At 37.5% G+C, this 2082-nt stretch overlaps 1 protein-coding gene across 1 annotated transcript; it reads left to right on the top strand.

Moving 5' to 3' along the window:
* Window positions 1-712: 712 nt before the first annotated feature.
* On the top strand, window positions 713-1674 carry LOC110702389 (MATH and LRR domain-containing protein PFE0570w-like). Its single transcript, XM_021880090.1, has one exon. The coding sequence runs from the start codon at window positions 752-754 to the stop codon at window positions 1325-1327; it is 576 nt and encodes a 191-aa protein (XP_021735782.1). The 5' UTR covers window positions 713-751; the 3' UTR covers window positions 1328-1674.
* Window positions 1675-2082: the final 408 nt, after the last annotated feature.

The following is a 2082-nucleotide window of genomic DNA, read 5'->3' on the forward strand; positions in this document are numbered from 1 at the left end:
CGCCGCTAGAACTGCTGAAAAACCTCACCACTCCCCGTGAAATACGTCGAACGGCCTTCCCCCACCCTTGAAACCCTAGTGCCTAGGGTTTCGAGGGTGGGGGAGGGCCGTTCGATGGATTTCAGTGATGAGGGTTGGTTTTTTAGGATTTTCGATGGTCGTGGGGACTCGGGGAAGGGGCGGCGTCGGTCAGGGAAGGGGCGGCGACGGTCGGGGAAGAGGGGGAGAAGGTCGGTGAAGCCGTGGAGGTGCGACTAGGTGGTGAAGGTAAGGAAAAGGGTGGTGGCTAGGTGTGGGTGTGGTGGTGGAGGGGTGGCTAAGGAAAGGGAATGGAAAAGTCTAGGGGGGTGGGGAATGAAGTTAGAAGGATTTGGGGTAATGGGGAGGGTAAAGGGAATGAAAAAATGTGCTTAACAAACAATAACAAAGGGAATCGGGCCAGTTGATTCCCATTCCCTTTGTTGATTACCCCCAACCAAACGGACCCTTATAATCTAATACTGTTGAATCATAAACTAATCCGAACAATAATATCCATTAATGAATAAAGTTTGTCGGTAACTACCAAGCACATTCCTATGCTATTAATTTCCACGAAAATTAACTTGATTATATAATTCAATAACAAACATTCTCTTATATAGTTATATTAGCATGGGCCCCTCTTTAACTAGCATAAAACCTTGGAAGTTAAGCATATACTTCTGTATCATGTATTGTTGTAATTTTTCTTGCAACTTAGAATAAAGATATGAAGATTAGTGTTAGAATTTCTATCTTCTTACTTTTGCCTCTCCTTTTAGCTACCATTATTTTCTTAATAACAACCAACTTTTTGTCTCCAATAATACACCAAGATCTTCTCAAAAAACAATTTTCCACTAATCTTTTTCTTCATTTGGTTTTCAACTTCATACTTATTGCTATTATTCTCAAGGAATGCTACATACAATCGTGCAACAAACATGATACGTCGTTCTCTCCTCTTATTTGCTTTGATTATGAGATGGAGGAAGAGCATGGTGAAAAGAAGAACAACGACGATGATGAAGACTTATGTGACGTCTACATGGTTGACAAGGAAGGTGGTGATAATCACCTCCACAAGGGTAATGATTATTATGATGATGACGATTATTATTATCATGGCTCAGATGGTTACGATGAGGATGATGATGACAATGGAAGTGATGGTGAGGTAGGATGGGATGAGGATGATGAAGAAGAAGAATACGATTATGATTTAGAGAGGAGAATCGAGGCGTTCATTGCCAAGGTTATCAATGGATGGAAGGAAGAATGGTTTAGTGACAACCTTAATGACTAATGCATCTCATCGTAAAGATTTTCTTTCTTTTCCTTTTTTTTTTTTTTTTTTTTTTAATTTTTTTTCCTTTTTTATTTATTTAGAAAAGCTAGGATAATAATGTTTGCTATATATGTATAAATTAAAGAAAGTAGGATTTTCTTTGGGTAAGATCAAGTAGGGCATCCTAAGGAAGTAAGGGAGGTCCTTATTAAGAATGTGGTCAATAATGAGACTCGAACCTTAGCCTCGTGCTTGTACAAAGAAGCTAATTAGGTTACTAGGAAGTTCTTTTTTTATCACTTCCTATCTAGTGTGGTGGGTGACACTGTAAGTATTTTTATTTAACAACTCGTGTAATTATACTATCTGGTCTATAATCTCTATTGTATTTGGTGTATTCAAAATGTACCTTTGTATATTGTTTATCATGAATTTGTGATGAAAATCAAGGATGTAGCTCTCTTCATTAAATGTTGATTGTTAATACATAATGCTATAATGCAACTCTCTAAAGTTATTTCCTAGGTTTTCATCACCTCGTTGAAATATTAAGAGAGAGATTTGATGTTTGATTTGTTGGGTAAATGATGTTGCAAATTACGGACTATAGTCTTTGTTGATTGGATCTTTTGGACCACTTAAAATGGGCCACTATGAGAATCCATTTATCGGAAGCCCAACTTAATTAAACTACAGAAGAACAAAATCACACTTTTTATTTTCCTAATCGATTCTCACCATCCATTCTTCATTCTTGTAAATTTGTAATAAAC

Source organism: Chenopodium quinoa, unplaced genomic scaffold, assembly GCF_001683475.1.
Source record: "Chenopodium quinoa cultivar QQ74 unplaced genomic scaffold, ASM168347v1, whole genome shotgun sequence".
Classification (NCBI taxonomy): Eukaryota; Viridiplantae; Streptophyta; class Magnoliopsida; order Caryophyllales; family Amaranthaceae; genus Chenopodium; species Chenopodium quinoa.

Bases quoted from the DNA above. Each gene is read 5' to 3' on its own strand.
- LOC110702389 (XM_021880090.1), top strand. From the start codon at position 752: ATGAAGATTAGTGTTAGAATTTCTATCTTCTTACTTTTGCCTCTCCTT.